Source organism: Scardinius erythrophthalmus, assembly GCF_964197995.2.
Source record: "Scardinius erythrophthalmus genome assembly, chromosome: 11".
NCBI classification, from domain to species: domain Eukaryota; kingdom Metazoa; phylum Chordata; class Actinopteri; order Cypriniformes; family Leuciscidae; genus Scardinius; species Scardinius erythrophthalmus.
In genome coordinates, this window is record NC_138231.1 from 8,201,085 (window position 1) to 8,224,696 (window position 23,612).

At 37.8% G+C, this 23,612-nt stretch overlaps 1 protein-coding gene across 6 annotated transcripts; it reads right to left on the reverse strand.

Moving 5' to 3' along the window:
- Positions 1 to 948: 948 nt before the first annotated feature.
- On the reverse strand, positions 949 to 18,696 carry gopc (golgi-associated PDZ and coiled-coil motif containing). Of its 6 annotated transcripts, XR_014031134.1 has the most exons (11): positions 18,163 to 18,628; positions 12,970 to 13,134; positions 10,452 to 10,475; positions 6,421 to 6,596; positions 6,135 to 6,300; positions 5,546 to 5,641; positions 5,271 to 5,435; positions 4,174 to 4,348; positions 2,773 to 3,246; positions 2,290 to 2,646; positions 953 to 2,180 (listed from the first exon to the last, which is right to left on the reverse strand). XR_014031134.1 is itself a non-coding variant. In XM_081379552.1 (9 exons), the coding sequence occupies exons 1-9, from the start codon at positions 18,442 to 18,444 to the stop codon at positions 3,128 to 3,130; spliced, it is 1,368 nt and encodes a 455-aa protein (XP_081235678.1). In that variant the 5' UTR covers positions 18,445 to 18,696; the 3' UTR covers positions 951 to 3,127. The 6 variants fall into 6 exon arrangements, 2 of the variants coding, with proteins under 2 accessions (XP_081235678.1, XP_081235679.1); XR_014031132.1 differs by having other exon boundaries at positions 949 to 2,180; positions 2,290 to 3,246; positions 18,163 to 18,659; XR_014031133.1 differs by having other exon boundaries at positions 949 to 2,646; positions 18,163 to 18,612.
- Positions 18,697 to 23,612: the final 4,916 nt, after the last annotated feature.

Consider the following 23,612-nt stretch of genomic DNA (forward strand, 5'->3'; position numbering starts at 1 on the left):
GAGCAGCTCTTAACCATAATTTTAATTGTTACATTAGGCTATAAAATGCTATTCATCTGCATGAAATATTATTGGAGCCATAAACTAGTAAAACAGCTTTGTGTTTTGTGTGTGTGAGGTCTTTGTTTGAAGCCGAACTTTGTGTGGGCTGATGATAGTAGGCCTAGTTCACGCCAGGGTGCGTGATCCGTTTACACCTGCACCTGCGCGTAGAAAAAAAACGAATCCTGCTAGGTTATGAATATGAATAAGGTCGATATCACGTTGCTTTCATTACCTTGCCGAAACGCCCAGTCATATGATAATATTAATGAGCCGAGTCTTCGTTAAAAACATGAGCCATTGCGTTGAAAGAGAGTTGCGACCATAGACTGTAAAAAATAGGTTGCGACAACCTTTGATCTTGTGGTCACGTGGTTTAATCTGTTTCAATGGGTTTAGGCCATAGATTGTAAAAAAAATATATATATATGTTTTTTTTAGTTTTGTTTAAGTATCATAATTTAATCTAAGAGAATATGGAGCTCAGCTCATACTCGAGGAGGAAACTGCATAGGACTACATACATAAATATCAGTTGTCACTACATTTTCCAATAATATGGTAAAATGATAATTAAATGCTTAGTTTTATGAAAGTTCTGTAGTTTTTATTGCGGGAGGGCTAAACATATAGGCCTAAAGCAATTAAACATAAAGGCCTAAAGCAATGAAACATAATGATTGAGAGATACTAATATCCATTCCTCAAAAGCCTGATGTATCATATTTCATACATTTTAATATGATTTTCTAAAAAATGATGAATAATCTAGTAAACCCAAGTTTGAAAAAACTTTATGCTGTGAATTTGTTGTCGAGCCGTACTGCCCCCTCGTGTTCAAATGAGGTACTGCAACTCATCTGTAATAATAACGCCCGGTAACCAACACCTCAACAAAACACAATGCTCTGGGCAATTAATTTAAGTTTATTGAAACATTTCACTTCATATATTAACTACATGTGAAACATTTATTCCCAAACTCCAATGTTTCTGAAGCACATTTCCTATGACACCGGAAAAACAGTTAACAGAAAATTAAATCACAAACCAGAAGGGCAGAAAGAAAAAAAGAATTGGCTAAAAAGAGGGGAGATGTTTCTTCAGGTCAAAGTTGCATCTGTCCTATGCCATGCACTGGCAGTGTGGAAAGCATCATCTCCCAGATCAACTAATCGGTAACAAGAAAATGAAGGTAACACGAGTCCACTAAACCAGCCCACATACTGATAAGATTGTCCCGACTGCCCTCATCTGCATAACAGCTATACACACCTGCGACCAATATACTTGGATGATTAATATTAGACTAAATGTGTGATATAAGCAAATACTTATGAGTATTTAATATTTAACACTCAAGCTATGCTTCCTTGCTGAAAACCGTAGACCATCTAACCACCTTGTTAAAGCATTTTCCCTTTCAACAGAGTAAAGCACGTGTTTGGGAATTGTTTTATTGCTATGCAGCCCATGTTTCAGTTAAATATATAGTAATCAGTGTACAGACATTTAGACTGGAGCATTAGATGGCTGAAGCTGAAGATGCTATTGAGAGAAGAAAGTGATATGTTAAATAACTCAATGATAGGAAAGCAACACTGATGATTATAGGAACCTCTTCTAGTCATTTATACAGTAATGATTTGAGGCATTCTGAGACTGAATAGTTGTTCTTGATTCTGTACCCTTTTATGTGTTTGACAGGATATAAAGATTGGCTTGGATTAAATAACGCTATGCTACATTGCTGTGTAAAAATGCAAGTCCACTTCCCTAACCAGATAATATCAGTATCTTTTCTAAAGACACCGTTAATACAGTAGGTTCCAATGGCACTATCAAGACATTGTTCAGCAAAGACACTCACAAATACTTCTGCAGATGGGTACATCTCATTAAAAAAAACAACCAAGAAAGGTCCAAGTCATATTTCACTCTAAAATAAAAACTAAAAATATAGGTCATTTTCTTTAAATAAAGGAAAAGAGGTTTGATTTTAGGGCAATTAATTAATATTGTTATTATGAGAAATAAGCACATTCACCCTTTTTCCCCAATTGTCAGTAGCTCACAATTTTTTTCACATTACAAAAGTTACTCGTATGCAAACGTTAATGTATATAAGTGCTGTGAAACTGATTAATTGTGATTAATCGCATCAAAAAAGTTTGTAAATATTTGTGTGCCTTTATACTGTGTATATATATAATATTTTATATAAACACATACTTTTATGTTAGATGCGATTAATCATGATTAATTGATTTGACAGCAACTTCTGAACTTTGAGGGTAAAGTTTTCCTGAATTAAAAATTTGCATGTTACAGTGATGAGAATTTATATGGGGGTGTTAAATATGAAAATATGACCTGGATATCTCTCCTATGAAACTCATTCTAGATCAATCAAATGGCACATTTAAACTTGTCCACTGCTGTATGTGTGGAAAGCAAAGAAACGTAAATCACACGTGGATGTGCACTGTTATTACGACACGCTGTGTTGTTTCTCTCCCGTCACTTAATGTCCACCCTTTGCGCAAAACAGGAAGTAACATCATCATCCTGTTCGCCTTTGATTTAGAGCAGCACCAGCTCACACTAGGTTCAAAGAGAAAGGTTAAAAACAATGTTTTACATGAACATACACTTTGAGCATACAGTACTAGAGAGGAAACGTGAATCGTTAAAGTAGAAGCTCTACATCCGAGCTCAGATTCGGCTCACCTATGGAGGGTTGCACAAAAGAGGAAGTCAAGAATCGAAACTCTTACACCATATAATTCCATCCGATCGCTTTAGTCATCCACGTAGATCGCCATTTTGTCCCGTCAAGTGTTTCTTTACAACTATAAACCAACATGGTGACGTACATTCGCAAGCAATCCTTTGTGGCCACCGAGTAATATTAGTTCCTCTTCTCTCAGTGTTTCTCAGTGGTTCATCCATCTCCAGTGGACGTCGAAGCAGTCTGTTCTCCGTACGGCATAAAACAAGAAGAATCTCGTATGTTACATATTATACATGTGCAGTCTTAATCTCTTTCAGCTCTCCGTCCTCTCTCTTCTCGTAGGCTGGAGATCTAAGAGGAGCTCTCCGCGGACTCTGCTGTCTTGGAGATCTTGTCGTCTGAAGGGCTTTCACTGGACAAGCCGGTATCTCCATTCTCTGTTCTGTTGTTCACTAAGTGCTTCCCTACAGCTGGAAGGAGAAAGAAAACGGATGGCCAGTTTAGATAAACTGCACAATTTTCTTTAAACCATTAACGAATGAGACTGTAACAATAGGATTGCATACACTGCTGTTCAAAAGTTTATTTGATTTATTTGAAGAAATTCATACTTTTATTCAGCAAGGATGCTTTAAATTGATGAAAAGTGACAGTAAAGACATTTATAATGTTACAAAAGAATAAATAAATGCTGTTCTTTTAAACTTTGATTTCATCAGAGAATCCTGGAAAAGAATACCAAATAAGCCTATAAGAATGATTTCTGAAGGATCATGTGACAATAAAGACTGGAGTAATGATGCTGAAAATTCAAAACATCACAGGAGCAAAATGTAACATTTTTAAATATATTCCAAAATAAAACTTGATTTTACTGTATTTTTGATCAAATAAATAGCCTTGGTGGGCAGAAGACTTCTTTCAAAAACATTATTAAATCTTACCAACCTCAAACTTTTGACCAGTACTGTATATTTTTATATAATATTTTTTTATAATAATAATAATATTACGGTATTTATTCATCTATGTTAATATTAACTATACATTTTAATCTTTCAAGATTTATTTTAAATCAACTTTATTATTATAGTATCATTTATTTATTAATTTATATAATAATTACTTATTGCCTTATCAGCATCAAAGATCAAAAATATAAATATATTATGAACAAACATGAACTGACAATAAACAATAGTATGAGTTGAGATAGCACAATAGTATATTTATAAACTGACAGATTAAAATATGAATGTTTTATAAACAAACATGAACTGACAATGAATAATAGAATATTTATACATTTACATGTATTAATAAATGCTGTAAAACTAATTGTTGTTCAGTTTTGGCCCATTTGCCATGAAGAAAATGAATGAATTCAATGGACTTGCCTTGTAGAGAGGCGGGGTCAGCAGTGCCATTGTTGTGATTGGCTCCTGATCCCTCTTCCAGCTCGTCCAGGTACAGACGGTAGCGGTGTCCGCTGTCATCTTCATACTCCACGTTCTCGTCATCAGAGTCCACTTCTGGAGCCACGTAAACCACCTCAAACTCGATTTCCCCCCTCTGCAGAGAAACCCCCCCCCCAAATGTGTTATTGTCTGGAAGTGTGGGTGTCTGTATGCATGTTTCTTAAAGGGGTAGTTCACCCAAAAAGGTTGTCATCATTTACTCACCCTCAAGTTGTTCCAAAGCTGTGTGAGATTCTTTCTTCTGTTGGCCACAAAAGAAGATATTTTGAAGAATGTCGGTAACCAAACAGTTGATGGACCCTATTGACTTCCATAGTATGGAGAAAAAAATACTATGGAAGTCAATGGGGTCCATCAGCTGTTTGGTTACCAACATTCTTCAAAATATCTTCTTCTGTGTTCAACAGAAGAAAGAATTTTGGAACATTTGGAACAACTTGAGGGTGAGTAAATGATAACACAACTTACATTTTTTGGGTGAACTATCCCTTTAAGTGAGTAAATATAACAGTTGGTTGCTCACACAAAACTATCATGTGATTTCAGAAGACTTGAGTCATATAAATGGTGGATTTTGTTGTCATTTTAGAGCTTGACAGACCCAAGTCCTCATTCCCTTACATTGAACTGAAAAGAGTGGCCACCTTTTGTGTTCAACAGAAAAAAGAAAGTCAAATGTGTTTGGAACAACATGATGGTGTGTTAATGTGTCATTTTTGGGTGAACTATTCCTTTAACGCAGCATGTTCTCTTCAAATCCTTCATAACACCTTACAAGCCCAATTAAATAACTCAATTGAGAATGGGATTGAAACATGGTTCTCATGATAAGTTATAGGTCACACGCTAAGCCTGATCAGACAGGCCCCTCGTCAGGCTGCAAACTGAACCGAAAGAGAGTCTGTGTGTGTGTGTGTGTGTGTGTGTGTGTGTGTGTGTGTGTGTGTGTGTGTGTGTGTGTGTGTGTGTGTGTGTGTGTGTGTGTGTGTGTGTGTGTGTGTGTGTGTGTGTCTCACCTGCTGTGAGAGGATGGTGACGGCCTCTTTGTGCTTTGCATCTCTCAGGTTGATGTTGTTGACGGCTAAGATGGCATCTCCCACATGCAGTCCTCCGCAGCGCTCTGCAGGCTGGGTGGGGTGGATTTCGGAGATGAGGATGGGAACACCGTGCTCTTTCCCACCCTGTATTAATTTCAGGAATGCAAACATTAAATCGGGACTTTGAGTTTGGAACAAACATTAAATAAAATCATGCCTATTTCACTATCAAAAGGATCAAAGGTTGAACTCACAGTAATGGAGATGCCAAGTCCTTCATGATCTTCTTTGCTCAGAACCACTTTGCGTATCGGGCCGACTCCTTGAGTCTTTTTCAGAGAATCTGTTTCCTGGAGAGGTAAATATATAGAGAACACACTAAGGGTGAATCACATGGAAAAGTTAATCTCAAAATTAAAAAAATAAATAATTATGATGATAATAATAATAATAATAATAATAATAATAATTATAATAAATAAATAAATAAATAAATAAATAAATAAGCTTATTTCATTGACTTTTAATATTTAAATATGAAAAATGTTAATTTTATATTTAATATATTTCAAATATATCTTAATAAAATCTTAACTGCTTAAAATAGGCTTAATTTTTTATATATAATACATTTTATTTCTTATTTTAAAAGATAAAAATAAATAAGAATGTAATTACAACACAAGAAATTACATTATTAACTTCTGATTTTGATTTTAGGTATAAATAATACACTACAGGCAAATTATTCTCTTGAATATTCAAAGTTTACTCTGATTTAACTAGCTCGCCTTGTGTATGCAATATCGCCAACTTGTAAACGAAATGAATGTTCTGTCTTACATGCCCCACAGGTGATGGCAAGGGCTTCTTGGGATCATTGCGCCCCCTGCAGGCTCGGATCACTGTTTTGTGGCGGTGCAGGTGAATCTCCGCTTCAAGCTGGTTCCACAGTTTGTCATGAGCTGGTCCTTTCATGTCTCGCCCGAGCAACTGGATCTGCTGCACCCTGAATAATAAAAAAAAAGCACTCCTCTTACCAACCACTTCGGCTCTTTGTGTGCAAGATATCGCCACATGAAACCCACACAGTGGTCAACCCGAACAGAAGAACAATGCTGTCCCTTACCTCCCAGCCAGCTCCTTGTCCAAGTACTTTGCCGCCAGTCTGGCTCCATACACCTCAGCCTGTAGGACCGCAATGTGCCTGCGGAGGGCCTCATTCTCTTTCTTCAGCATCTTCACCTCTGCCTCCAACTTAGCCTCCTTCACTTTTTCTTTCTTACTGGCCTCCAGTTCCTTCTCCTGTGAAATGTAATCCAACAAAGACAAGAGGTGAGCAGTTGAGCACCCATACTCTGTGGTGTGCTGGTGGTCTGACCATGTGTGTATACTGAGGTAAGTCATCCCAGCAGAGTAACATCAAACCACTGTCAACGTGCTGCCCAAGAGGACCTACGTCACCACAATGACCACAAAAACAACAACTTCACAACAGTACAAATAACACACAGGTGAAGTGAGATCACCAGACAAACACACTAGTTAAAAGAATAGTTCACCCAAAAATTTTAATTCTCCCATAATTTACTCACCCTCAAGCCATCCTACATGTACTCCTACAAGACTTTCTTCTTTCAGCCGAACACAATCAGATTTAAATTAGACAATATCCTAGATTTGTAATGCAGTTTTTGAAGCTCCACAGTAACAGTAACAGTAATCCATACGACTCCAGCAGGTTATTAAATGCCTTCTGAAGTGAAGCAATGTTTTTTTTTAAGAAAAATATATTTTTGGGTGAACTATTCCTTTAAAACATACCACTTAATGTGTGCACATACTATAGACTCAGAATTGTAACAAATGTAGATTTAACATCATAGTTACTACAAGTTTGCCAATTGTGACGTGAATCCAGCCAATCATGGAAAGCTAATAGAACAGACTTGCGTATGAATGGCTCCTCTTCATTTGTTACAACCCCTGGAGTAAAACAAAAACATCTAGCAGTAGCTATGCACCTATACTGAAGCTTATGGCTGATAATAATCAGCTTGTGCCAATAACTAAAGGCACGGACACATTGTTGTCATTATCATGTGACCTTCCATCGTCAGTTCCGAATGTCATTCATAAATCCTCTCCCGTGGCCTCATGGGATATAGTATAGTGTTCACTTATTCGAACACACACTTCAGAATCTCAGTGGAAGTAGTAGGTCATCCAGCTACTTTTCGCCTACTGTTTTATGTATTATGTATTTATGAATACTATGTATTTGGACATACTACTCTTTTGGAGTAGTGTTTTTCGCATACTATCTAGTAGGGAAGTATTCGATTTCGGACTCAGCGCATCTCTGTATCTGCACTGAGTTTGGGTTGCTTTAATGTGAATTTGGGAATGGCATGTGCACCAACCATCTACCGAAACTTGGGAAGCAATTATCAACAATAGAGAAGCTCCCTGTCAAAATTAATGTACAATGGTTCAACATTTAAAAATGAAGAAATTAAATACAGCCATAAATATTCGTATTGTATGTTTACAGTTGAAATGTAAAATAAACTAATTATTACTATTATTTTGAAGTGAACTATTACAATAGCAATATTTCTTCTTTTATTTGTATTTATTAATTTTCATATTTAAATTTTGTAATAATAATATTTATATATAATCACAAAACTTTGGCCAAATTGTACAGCCCTACAAACAAGCACAGCAAACCCGGAATTTTTTTAATCACAACTTTTATCAGAAAATGTACATTTTAATTTTTTCCCCAACTTGTGCAGCTCTAAACCCTAACCCAAACACATTGGAACATGTTGCATAGATGTAGAAATTTGCACAGAATGACACTACATATTTATTTGGCAAAAATACTTTCTGGATATGACTTATGTGCGCATTACAAAAAAATCACATTATCAGTTCAAATTTTAGGATGTAATTCTACTACTTATCAACGGATAAGGTATAGGCCTCAAATATACTGTGCACCTCTTGAAATTAATCTTCAACACAAGGCCGCGTTTGCATTACATGGTTCAAGTGACCCAATTCCGATATTTTCCACATGTGGCACAGATCGGATATGACCCACGAGTGTGTAAGCAGGAAAAATGTTCATGGATTCCGATGATCTCAGATCGGTTTCAGGCCTCATTCATGTGATCATTAAACAGATCGGATATTCCCCTTGCCAATTCAAGTCATACGTCATTGAAAAAGCAACGGTGGCGATCACGTGACTCTTTTCAATGCCCAGGCTGCAACAAGGGCTCTCCTCTTTTTTCTCCACCTTAAAGCTACACTGTGTAACTTTTTTAGTTGATTCTTAGCAAAAAACACTTAGTTCTTTCAAAAATATATGTGCTCATTAATGTATATTTACTTCTTTCAAGTAATAAAGTATTCTCTTAAGTTTGTAATCTGCCATTGAAAGTACATACGGGTGAGGGGTTGGAATCATAGACAGTAAAAGAAATGGACACAGCGACCCCATTGGATTCAACGGAGACAAAGTGAAGCCCATTAGAAACTTTTACTTCCTGGGGGTCCAGCGTACTGCGCAGACTCAAACTGAGCTCGACGACGTAGATGTGACGTGAGCAAACCGTCTGTCTTCTAGTGGCTGTGCCAAGATCAATCTGAATCATTCCCTTCCGAAACTCGCAGAGACGGAGAGCGTGAGTAGGAGCTGTCCATGATCTTGGAGCAGGAGAAACTTTTTGTAGGTGTTCTGATTAATTACTTTGTCATTTTGCCTCGACGTCCTCCCGATTGCCCGCGAGCTTCTCCTCCTGTCCATACGGTAATTTCCTACTGTGCGACAGAGAGTCGCGTGGCTGTGACGCAATCGTTAGCCTACTTTTACAAAAACTGCTTCTACAGGGCCATAACGTAAGCTACAAGGTAATGGAGCCTTTTATACATTTTCGTGTTTCTTTAGAAATAAATAATGGACAAATGGAGTCTTTAAACGCCTCAGATGTGAAGTTATTCGCTGTCAAAGTGACGCCAAAATGAATGGGAGTCAATGGGATGCTAACAGCAGGTGGGGTTCCGTTAGCCAATGGCGGCGTCCGGGGGTGCTTCAAAATAATACAAATCGCTGCACCCTTGGTTGGAATGCTGGTCGCCATGTTGCCCCTCCATCTTGAATCTACATTAGCCAAAGAGGGACATACCAGTAAATTCAAGCTTCGCCTTTTGCGTTTTTCACTCAGTGACACCGTGACGAATGCGAGGGGGAGATTACTTGCGAGCTCGCGAGTGCCGGCAGATTTGAAAGATAGTGTGGTGTGTGTGTGTGTACTCACATTTGAAAGAGAGAATTAAAACTTGAATGCGACAGACAAATCAGCAAGACCATAGTCAATAATGGAGTAACTTTTAAAGGCGCAATTTTTTAAGCTATATAAAAAAAAGGGCACTGTAAATTTTAGTTATTTTTAATTGCTTTTACTTTGTAAACATTGTAACGTTAGCCTAATCTGATTATGCTGGGATAGCCGATTCCAAGGGTGACGTTTACCTCCTGACATCTGTCCTGTAGTTTTATTCATTTTAGACGTATTGTTTATTATTGTCATGGACGAAGTCGATAACTGGAAGCCATTTTAATCTTGGAATAATACGGCCACCGTAGGAGTGAAAACGCCCTCGGAATTGAGAGGAACAGAAACTAATATTCACTGGGTAGTCACATACAATTTCACCGCTAGATGGGGGTAAAAATCACACAGTGTAGCTTTAAGAGACCAATGTTTGCAGACCTTTAAAAATGGTGAGGAAGCTTGAACTATCATTTAATCTACATCCATTGCACCGTTTTCACTTCCTTTTCGGCCTAAGCTTTTCTGGGTCAGTATGTCTACCTTGGGTTGTTTCACCAAGTGTATAGTGAAGATGCAGATATCAGATATGGGTCACTTTTAAAAGAAAGACCGGGTTGATTGGCTCTTCAAAAAAAAAAAAAAAACGGATATAGTCAACGAATCGGAATTGGGCATCAAGACCTGCAGCGCAAATGCGGCCAAAGAGAACATAGGTCTTCATTAGGGATGGTTGAAACAGACAGCAGAAGCATTGACAGGCAAATAGAAGAGTTAGATGGGACACACAGATTCAAAACAATGCGAAACTTACCTTGTCCTCCACTGAGGGAACAGGCTTAAGATTGAGAAGAAAAACAGAGGGTCAAAAGTTAGAGACGCAGGGTTAAACAGGAAAGCCGGTTGTGAAGCTTCATCATTTCTCCTTACATCAACAGGGTTAAGTCAGGAAGACACAGCAGAGTGCCAACCAAACCAGAGCCTGTTAGTGTTCATTACAGCTGATCATACAAAGATACTGCAATTACACCATCACATGTCACAGCTGCGCTACATAGACAAAAGTATGTGGACACGTGCTAAGTAGTTCTGGTCACTACCGTTGTTGACGGCTGGATAAACTCAAGCATACAGACATGTAATCTCAACAGACATACAAGTCGTTTCCTCAGATTTCGAGACGGTCCTCACTGCAGAACATGAAATCCAGGGGGAGGAGTTGGATCCAGATCCAACTCCTCCCATCTTACATATACCTCCTAAACCTACCCATCTCCACCCCTTAAATCTGGATCCAACTCCGCCCCCTGGATCTCGTGTACTGCAGTGAGGTGCTACTGCAGATTTCTGCCCTCGGCTAGTCATGCTGCTGTGAAGTGAAAAAGTCTAGGAACAATGACAGGTCAGTTACAGAAGTTCACAGAACAGGACAGCCGAGTGCTGAAGCATGAAGGGCACAAACACTGTCTGCAGCTTTGATACTCACTGTTGACTTACAAACTGCCGTCGAAAGCTTGAGTTAGAATGTTAATAAAAGTGATTTTTTTTATGTAATGGTATTAGTCTATATTTTATTATTCAGCAGGAGCACATTCAATTGATTAAAAGACAATAAAATGACAATAAAATCTATTTCAAATGTATATGTATATATTTATATATGTATGTATGTATGTATATATGTATGTATGTATGTATGTATAACACTGTTAAGTGTAATCTTTAGAAAATCTTATCTGCTATTTGCATATTGTGTATCATGGAAATATGCATATTCATCTAGGCAACATACTAACAAATGAATGGAAAACGAAACCTACAGCACAGAACACACATTGATAGTATGTGGTTTGTTTGCCAAATGCTATGACAACATTTCTGTCTGCAAAACAGGCTCCTTGCTTGTCTAGTAATACTCCTTTGAGATGGGTCTGGAAGAACTCGATTGGCCTGTTCTTAACCTCACTCAACTACTTAGTCTTAATCACTAAACATCATTGCTAGACTCCACTGACACCCCAATGGAAGCAAATTCCTCTATCAGTCAGTGTCACATCAATGAAACACCTTTCCAAAAGAGTGGAGGCCATTATAATGGTTCTAATTCCACATTCGGGGCTTTCGCGCCAGAGGAACCTTTTCATAGTTCCTAGAAATAATGGCAGGACGCAGGACTAAACGCTTTTTTGCGTGTTTGCACCTCAGGAACTGGGAGGAACTAAATTAGCTCCTACTTCAGAGTAGGATCTAAACCAGCACAATAGGAACTACTAATGATGTAAATGTACGCTGATTGGTCGAACACACATGAAAACACCAGCATTCGCCATTAAAAAAAAAAAATTTGTTATAGCCTATTTATTTACTCTGAGAACTATCTCGACAAATATGGAAAACAGTGATAGAAAGAGCGCTCAACCTTTACGCTAAGGAGAAAATCCAATGAGACTTTGAGGGGACCAAGCGAAGCATGATTATGTATTTCTGCTCAGCTAGCAACACTGGACATCAACCACACGGCAAACGCTAATACTTTTTTATATACTATTTACTTTCTTTGAATAAATAACGAATTAGACAGGACTGTTGAACAAATCATTAACTAACGAAGACGGAGAATGGGAGCACTGTGTGCTCAGGCTCTGGTGTTCTCAGCGCAGTCAAAATAAAAGTCACAACAACAAGGACGGATTACATCGCTTCAGAGTTCCTACTGATGGTGCAAATGCAACCAGGAAAACGGCCCTAGGGGAACATTTAGTTCTCATCCTGGTGGCTAGTTCCTAGAACTAAGTTCCTATAACTTCTTAGTGTGAAAGCCCCTATAAATGCCAATAGTTTTGGAATGAGATGTTCAGTGATCAGGTGTCCACATACTTTTGCAAACATACTGAGTTGAAGATCCAAATGGCCTTAAAGGGATAGTTCACTCAAAAATAAAAGTTCTGTCATTTACTCACCCTCAAGTTTTTCCAAACCTGTATGAATTTCTTCTGCTGAACACAAAAGAAGATTTTTTGAACAATGTCGGTAACCAACCATTTGATGGACCCCATTGACTTCCATAGTATGGGGGGAAAAATACTATGAAAGTCAACAGGGCTCATCAACAGTTTGGTTACCGACATTGTTCAAAATATCTTCTTTTGTGTTCAGCAGAAGAAATTCATACAGGTTTGGAAAAAGTAGAGTAAATGACAGAATTTTCATTTTTGGGTGAACTATCCTTTTAATGCTATCTAGGTACTCACAGGGCAGTTTTTTAGTAACTCATCTATATATAAAACCCAGTCAGTTCTGCTACATTTGTAGTAATGTGAAGCTGTGCCCACCATCCTGTCCTTGATAGAGTCTGAGTCGACCGCCTGGCCGCCTTTGGCTTGGAGTTTGAGCTGCATGGCGTGGAGTTGCAGAAGCTGTTCATGAACTTCCTGCTCCACCACGACCTTCTCCGCCTGGACATCCGTCAGCTCCGACCGCAAGTCCACCAGCTGAGCCTAAAGCACACACACACAGAGTATTATTAACTAGCCATCCAAGAATCATGCTGAGTCTTGCGCTGACTCAGTGTCTGCATATGAAGTATTGCAAGATCCTTCACTGATCTAGAAAAGTAAAGACATACAGATCAACAAAAATGGAGGGAAAAACATGAAAATGAAAACAAATGTTTATCCTAACAGACTCTAGTTTAAAGGGAAATACTAGACAGTGGCCTAGCAAACAGTGCATGTCTTCCTACATGTTGAGCCATGTTTCCCATGTGAACGACTCTAGCTTGTAGGTGTCATTTTAAAAAGAGAGGATGTTACATAGTAAGTTAATTGAAAGGCTTTGTGTAAGATGTTTCAGTCCTGAATGATAATTAAAAATAACTACTTGAAATCCAGTTCGGATTTCATTAGAAAAATTGGATTACAAATGTGTATGAATGATGTTCGGATTGGGTTTGTAAAAACAATTTTTTTCCGGTTCGAAAAACAAAATAACAATGCATTTGAGTCAGATATGGTAAACAATCTGTACAAAGAACACGTGACATTTAGTTCATCCGAAACATAAACAAGCGTTTTTTTTTCAAAATGGTTCATTAATTTTCATATTCTCATCTGCCACACCCATTAAAAACCACAGCCACAATGAATTATGTGATCCCGTCCCCCATCCCCAATCCTCCAGCATTGCAGCTTAAGTAGTGAAGCTGCATCAAGGACAGAAATAAAAGTCCTCTTGTAGAAAATCCACTGATTTATTTATGTGCCCGGCCTCTACTGAATAGCCAACGTTAGCTGAGGGACTCTCATATTTAGCAGTGATGCATCAGAGAATATTCATTTATCTGTCAGACTCAGTACCGTTGTACTCAAATCGAAAGCAGCGAGAGTGGTGAATCTGAACCCAATGGCCCTTCAGAATACTTCAGATTCCCATCGCTTCCCGTCCCAATCTTTTACAACATTACAACATTTCAGCAGGCAAAACTGAATATCTTCTATTTGAATAAAAAAATGTAATGTAACTGACTCAAAACGAAGGCACCAAAGTACCTCAAAAGAGTTTGGTGTTTGCGATGCAGCATTTAACTAGAGAAAAATGGCTCATTGTCGCAGGCCGAGACCTTTTACACAGTATCAGCCTTCAGACAGGGTGTTCAGTAAAGATATTTGGGTGGGTACTTTGGAAAAATGACATCACAGGAGTAGTAGCATAAAATCAAAATGGACCCTATTTACTGAATACTGAAAAGTTCTAAAAGTTCTCATCTATGCGTGTTTCCTTTTTTTTTTTTTTGACCTCATAATTTAGCAAAGTGTCATAACTTGATCTTCCAGTGAAACAACAGACTTCTCTCTGGCGGCGTTTGCCAGTCTTTCCATTTTTAGAAAGGTTTCCGCTGTGCAAACTTTCTAGAAGCTAATGCACAGTATCCACCACTAAAACAACAATAAATATAAGACAAACATTTGGATGACTAATCGACCACAGTGGCCCATACCCATTTAATATCCTGTTTCTTTCAACAATGTGTCACATTACGCAAGTGAAATGGGTTAAGAATGCAGTTTCATGATGAGACATAATGTTGGTATATTAACTAACAAAAATGTACTACAATATTAAGGCACATTCACACCAAGATAACTATAAAGATTTTATAAATATCGATATTGTTCCGAAAAAAAGTTTAAAATACAAAAATAGTAGAGTCCACACTACAACTATACCGATAACAGGACAGAGAAAAGATATCATTGGAATCACTTTCAGGAAAAAACATTTCCCAGCTGATGAATGTTAAAAAACCTTGACAGCCAATCAGAAACCACCATACGAGCAGCTCGCGCTTAGAATACACAGATATTTTAGGGCATTGATGTATGGACGCTAACAGTTAAGGCCCTTTCACACTGGACGCGATTTTGACGCACGAATAATTCGCGCGATGGGTTTATTTTTTGATCAGCTGTTTGTGTAATGAGCGCTTCCACACCGAACGCGAATGTGCTGAGGCGAAAAAACGACTTTTATTTTTTTCGCTTCGATGTCGATTTTTTTTTTTTACTTTTGCGGCGACAGAATAGGCTTCAGCCAATTCACATACTACAAGGACAACGATTTGAAAGACAATGTGTGGCGTAGCATTGCCAACCAACCGGTTATCACGACTGTGAGTGTGTTGTGTGATAGTCCTGTGCTGTGTAGGCTAGCAGGCCAAACTACATTTGGGATAGAAAGCTAACACTATTAAGATAGAGACAGAGACCGTGTTTACTTTGAACACGTAACAAAATGCAGTGAGACTATTTAGGGCTGCTTTTAGTAGGCTATACTATACATTCTTTGTGTGATATTTCTAGTCGAATGATTTTTAACTTACTTCGTGTGTTACATGTAATGTGTAGTTACATTACAAAACGCACTGTTGAAGACGCAAAAAAAAAAAAAAAACTGCACATAAGCATACTCCCCTTCAGACTTTCTGTTCTGTAAGATTGGGTGCACCCAAAACCTTCTTTTCTGTCTTTTAAATAAAATGAAAAGCTCGTCTTCACTGGATGCTATGACTATGACTGGATGATGATGATGATGATGATGATGATGAAGTGTCCATGTTTTCTCAGCTGTCGGCGCGATTCGCGCGAAAGTTTTGGAATGTTGAAGCTCTCTGAACGTCACAGACGTCGCAAATTCGCGTCGCGGCTGATGTGAATGGTTTTGATGCGAACTATTCGCACACGAACTATTCGCTTTTTCGTTACGCATCCGGTGTGAAAGGGCCTTTATAGTTACCGTTAAAGTTATCGTTCCAATGCTGAGGTTTTTGGATAAGTACCATGTTAATACCATGGTATTCTTTGCAGTACTTTGAAGTATCTTACCATTTAAATGAATACCATGGAATGGTATAGACTCGCCACAGTGCTTTTATAAGGACAGGAAGCTGTGATCCTCACTGTCACATCCTACTCTCCTCTTGTACAGCAGGGTTTTTATCTGCTCTGCTCAGCTGCGCCGGTGAAGAGGTGGGTCCGTGTGCTAAACTACCTTTTCAGAAAGAAATTCAGCCTCCCACACAAATATACCTGTGAGTCACCACCATTAAAAACATGTTATTTTGAATTTTCTATCCTGGACTCAAGAGATTCCTCCATGGCAAAGACGATTCATTTTCCCCTGTGGAAGGTAGCCTAATACTGCTTTTCAAATTGGACTGTGAGCTTTGATAAAGACTAAAGAGCCATTAACAGATTTGAAAAGTGGTGGGAAAAGCAGATGACACGATCTGGTCTCTTGAGAAGCCTGAAACCATCAACACACAGACATGACACTAATTATCTAGACTGTGTAACAGAAAAATCACAGGACACCAGAAATCAACAGCAACAATACTTAAAGGGTTAGTTCACCCAAAAATGAAAATTCTGTCAGTAATTACTCACCCTCATGTTGTTCCAACCATGTAAGTCTTTCGTTCATCTTCGGAACACAAATTAAGATATTTTTGATGAAATCTGACAGAATTCTGACTCTTCCATAGGCTTCCAGTGTGACCGAAACTCACCGGCCCAGAATAGTTATTAAAAACATCGTTAAAATAGTCCAAGTGACTCCAGTGGCTCAATCTTAAGTATATCAAGCGACGAGAATACTTTTTGTGCGCAAAAACAAACAAAAATACCGACTTTATTCCACTATTCAATTCCTTCTCTCTGGGCCTCGTAGTGTTTTTGCGTAGCGCGTCTGTGTTGCACGTCATCACGCATCACACACATGACCTGCTTCGGCCAATTGTGAGCCTAGGCTACGTGGTGACGCGTAACACAGACGCGCTACGCATAAACACTACGAGGCCCAGAGAGAAGGAATTGAATAGTGGAATAAAGTCGGTATTTTTGTTTGTTTTTGCGCACAAAAAGTATTCTCGTCGCTTGATATACTTAAGATTGAGCCACTGGAGTCACTTGGACTATTTTAACGATGTTTTAATAACTATTCTGGGTCGGCGAGTTTCGGTCACTCTGGAAGCCTATGGAAGAGTCAGAATTCTGTCAGATTTCATCAAAAATATCTTAATTTGTGTTCCGAAGATGAACGAAAGACTTACATGGTTGGAACAACATGAGGGTGAGTAATTACTGACAGAATTTTCATTTTTGGGTGAACTAACCCTTTAATACAAACATGAGCTGCACATAAGTGCATGTTATGTTGAGGGATGTTTTACATGATGCACTGCAGTCAATTCAAACAAAGACCATGTCTAGCACTGAGATAAGCAGGTTTGACAGGTTTTTAAATCCCATCATGGTTTTATGCAAATCATTTTCCAGGCAAAATAATTTGCCGGATTTGACCTATTCAACTTTAGAACGTTTACTCTAAATATGTTTGCCTCTTTTCATTACCATCATCATGACATCTTGCTTCGTGTCAGGGTCCTGATCACCCTGTCAGGTTTATTGTGCATTAACTTGGTACTTAATGATCAAAATCCCCGCACTTTAAATTAATTCCATCTCAAATTCAGTGTAATCTTGTACAAAAGATTTCAGTATGCAACATGGAATGGAAAGCTTCTGTTAACACAAAATGAAATATTGTGTTTACACAAAAGGAGGTTTGCCATAATCTATACATTTACACACTTTCTATTCAGAAAGTATACACACACACTATAGCCTAGTGAGTGCAATATTTACATGCCGTGGTATTTAGATGGTAACTTTTGTTAGTTTATAGTAGTAATAGTTTAAAATCCATCTGAAACACGATGTTACAATTTTAGAGAACATTAGAAACCTATTTATATTATAATTTAAATTTTTGTACAATAAAATACAAACCAGGTATTAAAGACTAACAGCCATAATTCCAAAATGAGTCACAGTTAGTCACTCCAAAACACTCAGATTGAAACATTCAACACAGAATACATAGCCCACAGAGAGTTCTATGTCAGTAAATAAAAGAACACAGACTTTGTCTAAAGCATTTAAAAGATCAAATTCATCTCTTTTCCTCACCTCTAGTTTGTGGTTGAGCTGGAAGATGGTTTGAGCTTTATGACACAGCTGAGCGAAACATGAGCTGAGACTGGTCATCTTCTGACGGCCCTCATATGTGATATCCGCCTGATCCGGGTCGATCTCTCCCAGTAACAGATCCACATCCACAAACGCCTTGTCAAACTCCTTCTCCAGCACCTCCAGCCAACGGAACATGGACATGCCGGGGCCGGGAGCCGCAGCCGAACCGGCGGAGAGGGCCGAGCCCGGGGATCCAGCACCGCCAGCGGACGCAGACATCTTCAACACGGGTAACGTTACAGGAAGAACACACAGATTACTTCTACAATTTAGTCCTTTACTCGGCGCTATCACTTGACCGTTCAAGTTATATTAATAAGAGGCTTCTGGTGTGATAGACCGTGAGAGTGATGCTTTGTTGAGGTGTTTTCCGTGCTCTCATCTGACCAGGAAATCCGAGATCGAACAAGTCAACAACGTGGATTGATTAGTCTGGTCTGCCACACGATGAGGTCCGTCAATGAGGAAGACAGTCGATAGACGAGCGAATCGATTGCTAAGTCAGATCTGCATCATGCGAATTTACAGCAGATAGACCGTTTGTGCCATAATACAGTTGGAAAATGAATCACTAACAGTGCTGTCATTAAAAAGCATTACGAAAAAGCATCCAAACTAATTACCACTATTAATATAATTGATTGTGATACAGAAGGCCTATCATTTTTACACAAATTAGCATAGATTAGATTTAATTAACATTAAAAAGACATAAAACTTATAGCTGGCATATCTCAAGAAATATGTGCAATAATTCCGATTATTTGTAGCACAAACCAACCTAAGTATTTATAAATACATATATAAATATATATTTTCCATTATTATTACTGAACTTTATATTTATTTATTTTTAGCTTATAAATACACATATTATAGGCCTATATTAAACATATTTCCAGGGCATTAAGATGCTGAAGCTAAATTAAAGGTTTAAGTTTTAACATGTAAACATAGCCTATATTATATTTTATATTATAGACTAACATATATTGTATATATTATAACATTTTATATTATAACATATATTATATAAATGAAAACATATACATATATTTTAGAACACATGTTCTAAAATATAAAATTTTTATGCATGTTAGGTTTTAAAGCTTTGTTTTGTCAAGTTAATATTACTGAATGCAACAATTTATATGGAATGTAATTTTTGTAAAAAAAAAAATGCATGTGTTCAACAGAATATGATGTAAATAGTTTATCAGCAAGTTTCTTATTTGCAAACAGACAGGACAATATATTGCTGATATGTCAGTTCCTTGCTGGTGTCAAATTTTGTTTTCTAAGCAAGATAATGATCTCAGCCATTGTTTTAAATAAAGCAGGGGAATCTTATTCTCACAGGTGTGAATCTGGCTCGGATATTTAAGCATTGGATGCTCAAAATGCAGCTTCAGAGGTTTTTGAAACTGTTTTCTCATAATGATGATTTTCTGCATTATTCTATGTGTCTCCTCTACAGTCAACATGTCAGCAGCCACATCTGCAAAAAACTGCATCTGTGAGCAAGCAAACTCAAACAATGTGAAGAAAACAAACCTGGGAATGGGATACACATGCTAATATATATATATATATATATATATGTTACCATTAATTTTTAGTTTTAGTTAACCATTTAGAATGCCTTTCGGTAACACTCTACTTTAAGGTGACATAGTTAGGTTACTACATATGCACATGCACTTACTATAGTATAGTTATATAATTACAAGTAACTAACCCTAAACCAAACCCTAACTGTGACACTATAGTAAGTAGTTAATTGTAGTTAATTAATATTTCCCAGTACCTATTTGAGTACGTACAATGTAACATCACCTTAAAATAAAGTGTAACCTGTCTTATTTTCATGCTTTTTGCGCTATTGATTTTTTTCGAATTAAAGTTATTTTGTTTGTTTTTGTTTTGTTATTCGTTCATTTCTAGAACCTGTTATATTGATTTTTCTGGTTTGCCAGGCCTTGAAGAAGTAGTTCCGTTGTTTGGTGGGGTCAAGCAGATTGACACCAATGTCTTCAGATCTGTTAAGAACTGTCAAAAAAAAACAAAAAACAAGTTAAGACAGTTTCCCCGTGGCCTGCACTCTGGCTTGGAGATCCTCCATTTGGGCCACAACAGGATAAACAGCCAAGAGTCGTCCCAGAAGAGGGTCCTGCAAGAGTCGTCCCTGGAAAGAAGCTACTGGTCCAGAACCTCCAGAATAACCAGTTTAGCACCTTGTGTGCAAACACCCTAACATTCCTTGAAAAGCTTGAGTGACTTTACCTGGATGGAAATACAATCAAGTCAATACATGGCATATTCTAAAAGCTCCTCAATTTTCATCAACTTTCTTCTCATCACTGCAGCTTTTAAAAACATTAGATGACGGGACATGTCCCCAGCAGCTGCACACCTCATGACACCTAACAGACTAATAGACTAGACGGATTTCAGAAAAATGGCCTTCTATAAGAAGTGAGGAGCATTTATGGGTACAAGTTGGGAACCGGCCTAACTTATATATTTCAAGGGTGCTGAGTCCAAAAAAACTGGTTCCCAAGCGAAATTTTGAGATTTTTACCTTCTAATTTGCATATCAAAATGGCTGCCAAATTGCCTATCTTGCTCAGTCGTTGGACCATTTTCCCCTAGTTTTTTTGTAAGTAGGCAATCAAGATGAGGAAATTAAGTTTCTAGATCGATAGTCAAGGGTCAGAGAAAAGATATAATGGAGGCTCACTGCCTTTTTTATGTATATATATGTGCAAAATACCAACTTTTAAGGTGAAATTAAGCATTATTTGTGTAATTTTTTTAAGGCCGACATACATATTCAATCAATATCACTCTTAAATGTTCCCAGTGTATATATGATATGTGATGTATTCCATATTACATAATAACTAAGAAAAACACCATTGCAAGTTGTCTGAGATCTAATTTTTTTATGTAAATTAAGGCGAGACACTACAGGTGAAAAGGGTAAAAATTTTAAATAGCAGATATCACCATGAAACTTTCACAGTTGATTACCTACATGAAGATAAGAAAAAAAATGTATTACAAGTTTTCTGTAATTTAATGTTTAAATATGCAAATTAGGCAATATCTAATAAAATATGCACTAATTTGCATAGATTTAAAACAGTGAAATCTGAGTATTGGATAAAGCCAGGTTAAAAATTATTTTTTCATTGCGTTCACATATTAGATGGGAAAAGAATTACAGAGGGATTTATGGATATCTACTTTTGTTATCCTGCAAATCAGAAAATACTGTCAATAGCCTTAAAAAAATGATTTTCGCTATTTTTTTGGCTCCTTTTTTGGAATAAAATGTTATATAAATCAGGCTAGGAATAATATATTTACAAATCCCTCTGTAAATGTCTTCATAATATAACATAATATAACTATAACTAGGTACAAGTACAAAAGTTTGGTGTATAGGTGCTACTGAAGTGGAGCGTCATCCATGTGGTTTCCTTAGTCTGCTTCCGAAGCATTCACCGGCCCCAAGCAGGAGGACGGCACCGCCCGTTCCTCGAGGGAGCTGTCTCCCTGCTCAAGGCAAAACAGCTTGACAGCAGGGAAGTCCATGATGAACCAAAAAAAAATTAAACAAAAACACAAACAAGACGGAAAACAAAAACACCAAAGAATCGACGACGAAAGTTAGGCTTTAATGCTCCAACAGAGTAATCCAAAGAGGTACATCCAAACACAGCTACACATAGACGAAACACAAACTGATCTGAACTTAAGTAGTTAGAGGATAATGAGACATGAACACCTGAACACAACACACACCTGAACTGAGTAATGAATCAAATTAACAACCATGAAGACAAGCTAACCAAGGTGAAAACACAAACAGAGTCCATGTGGAGAAAACTAAAAATAAACAAAACCAGATAACCCTGAAAGGAATACAGCTTTCATGTATTATGTGCTCTATTTATTGCTTTTTATGGCAAATTTATAAGTAAAAATAATAAAATTATATCATTGTGTTAATTCTTTTATGTAGTTTTTGTATTATTATTCTATTAAAATGAATGAACTATCTATTAAATATGACACGAATATGAGAACAAGTGAACAAGTTATTTATTTTCATTATACCATATAAAGTTATTATCGTCATTATTTTTTAAGGTGTAAAATAGTTATTTCTACTCTCTGGCACACACAAATTCCGTCATCTTAAGCCGCTCACTCAATTGCATTTCTCTTTTCTCCATAAAGTACATGTGCCATTCACTATAATGAACAAGTGAACTTGTGACCGATTTCAGATGCATCTTAGACGAAACTGCAAAGTAAATGACAAATTATGACCCACAGATAAAACTTCATAATAAAAGTCAGACAAAAACAATAGCTGAAAACCAAAAAGAGCAGAATTAGACTGTGGACCGACTAGACGTTAAAATTTAAGATATTTTTATGGGCTGGCCCCAGTCTCATGGAACCAATGAATAATGCTATTTGATAGAAGACTATAGTGGGCCACACATGGTTGCTGCTACTACATACAATGTGGGAGAAAGGGTTTGAGGTTAGAGAAAATATTTTTTGACACATTGTCCCAAATGTCCAAGGCTTCTGAGAGGGGGGCGTAAAACGTCTCGGTTACATATGTAACCCTCGTTCCCTGAGTAGGAACGATCGTTCATCCATGACGATGAATGGGGTTTCGCTTAGAAAGCCTCTCATCTTCGAGAAATAAAACGAGCCAATGGCAAAGAAATGCCATGGGTCTGCGGAATTTGCATTGCGTAACTCCGCCTTACCTCATGGGTATATAAGGAAGTATGCTGGCATTATTGCTGCCACAGCCAGCTCGGATAAACTCCTGATTCTGGGTGATTTCAATGCCAGAGTTGGAAGTGACCATCAATCATGGAATGGAGTCATAGGTGCACATGGTATTGGAAAATGTAACAGCAACGGTCTTCTACTGCTGCAAACATGCTCTGAATTTGACCTGCTCATCACCAACACGATATTCCAACTACCAAAGCGCAAGAAAACTTCATGGATGCATCCTCGTTCACACCACTGGCACTTGATTGACTACGTCATCGTGAGGAGGAGCGACCGGCACGATGTCAGGGTGACCAAGGCAATGTGTGGTGCTGAATGTTGGACTGACCATCGTCTCATTATCTCCAAACTTAACATCCGGATTAAGCCTAGCAGACGCCCACAAGGACAAAGATGTGTCAAGCGTCTTAACATCACTCGCCTACAACAGGAACACACCAGACTGGCCTTTGTTGAGGCTTTAGACCATCACCTGGAGTCTCTAAGCTTCGAGCATACAGACGCTGAGGCAGACTGGAATGCTCTCAAGACCGTGCTGCATTCTACAGCTCTTGAAT